This window comes from Apis dorsata, unplaced genomic scaffold, assembly GCF_000469605.1.
Source record: "Apis dorsata unplaced genomic scaffold, Apis dorsata 1.3 scaffold_326, whole genome shotgun sequence".
NCBI classification, from domain to species: Eukaryota; Metazoa; Arthropoda; class Insecta; order Hymenoptera; family Apidae; genus Apis; species Apis dorsata.
In genome coordinates this window covers 114,125-115,256 of record NW_006263594.1, presented here as the reverse complement: position 1 = coordinate 115,256, position 1,132 = coordinate 114,125, and the positions used below count along the sequence as shown (strand labels likewise).

At 37.2% G+C, this 1,132-nt stretch overlaps 1 protein-coding gene across 1 annotated transcript in view; it reads left to right on the top strand.

Annotated features, from left to right (window-relative positions):
* The window catches only part of LOC102678301 (zinc finger Y-chromosomal protein 2-like), a 5,571-nt gene that overhangs the window by 3,878 nt on the left and 561 nt on the right, over nucleotides 1-1,132 (top strand). Inside the window, exon 4 of the mRNA XM_031511480.1 lies at nucleotides 151-555. Coding sequence (XP_031367340.1) covers nucleotides 151-555 — 405 coding nt within the window. The remainder of the gene's footprint in view (nucleotides 1-150; nucleotides 556-1,132) is intronic.

Here is a 1,132-nt window from a genome sequence, read left to right as displayed (position 1 = left end):
ATTAAAAAAAAAAAAAAAAAAAGATTTTAATCGTTCCACTAATAAGAAAAGTAACTCGAGTTTATGGAGAATCAAGGTGAATGTCTCGTCTCGATACATTTTTATATTCTTTATTATTTCATATTCGCGTTCTATATTCGATTGTTTCAGATTCTGTATATCGTTGCAAAGTAAAGGAAGAAACGATGGAAATTTGTCTCAATCTCGAGGAGAGAGGTGTCGAAGAGCGGCTCGTTGAAAATCGGTTCGAAGAAATTCGCGAGGACGAAGAGGGTGAGGAGGGGGGCGAAATGGAGAAGCTCGAGTACAGAGGAGGGAAGAAGAAAAGGAGGCAGGAGTACAAGTATTCGTGCCTGAGATGCTTGAAGAGTTACAAGAGAAAGGGCCACCTGGTCGAGCATCAGAAGATATTTTGCGGCAAGGATAAACAACAATGTTGCCCCTATTGCGTTTTTCGCACGTACAAGAAGTCGAACTTGAAAAAGCACGTGAATCGAAAGCACTGCGACGTTATCGACTACGTCAATAATCAATCGTCAGAGTGTTGTGAAGTTCGTTAGAATAATCTTGGGCGTAAATAATTTCGTTGAAATGATGGAGAAAATTTTAAATTTACGAGAAAGTTGAAAGAAAATTAAAAAAAGAAAAAAAAAGAGAAGAACGAATAAATAAATTTTTATAGAATTTTTACAGGATTTTGACGTTCAAAAGTTTTAACGTTCAACGTTGACATAACGTTCAAACATTTGTAAATTTGATAGAAAAGGGAAAAAAAGGATTCGAGGCAAGAAAATAAAATCGATACCGCTTTTCTCATACGTTTCTCCTTTCCGTTATCAGCCATCCTATCTCCATCCACGCTTTCGATAGATACTACTCTTCTTGATTAGAGACTTAAGCCTTTCGCAGATCCAAAGAATCATTATCGAGACTTCGTCACTGTCATAAACGGTATCCTTTTTTGCTTCGACGAGAACTCCAATTTTCTCGCTTTTTCATCAAGAAAGATCGAAAGACACGCCGATCAATCACATCTCTGTCAATCGTGTCTTTCGATCCTCTATAAAAGCAAGCAATGGAAAATTTTCCTTTCAAAAGGAAAGGAAGTTTACAGTAGAGGATCCGAAGAAAG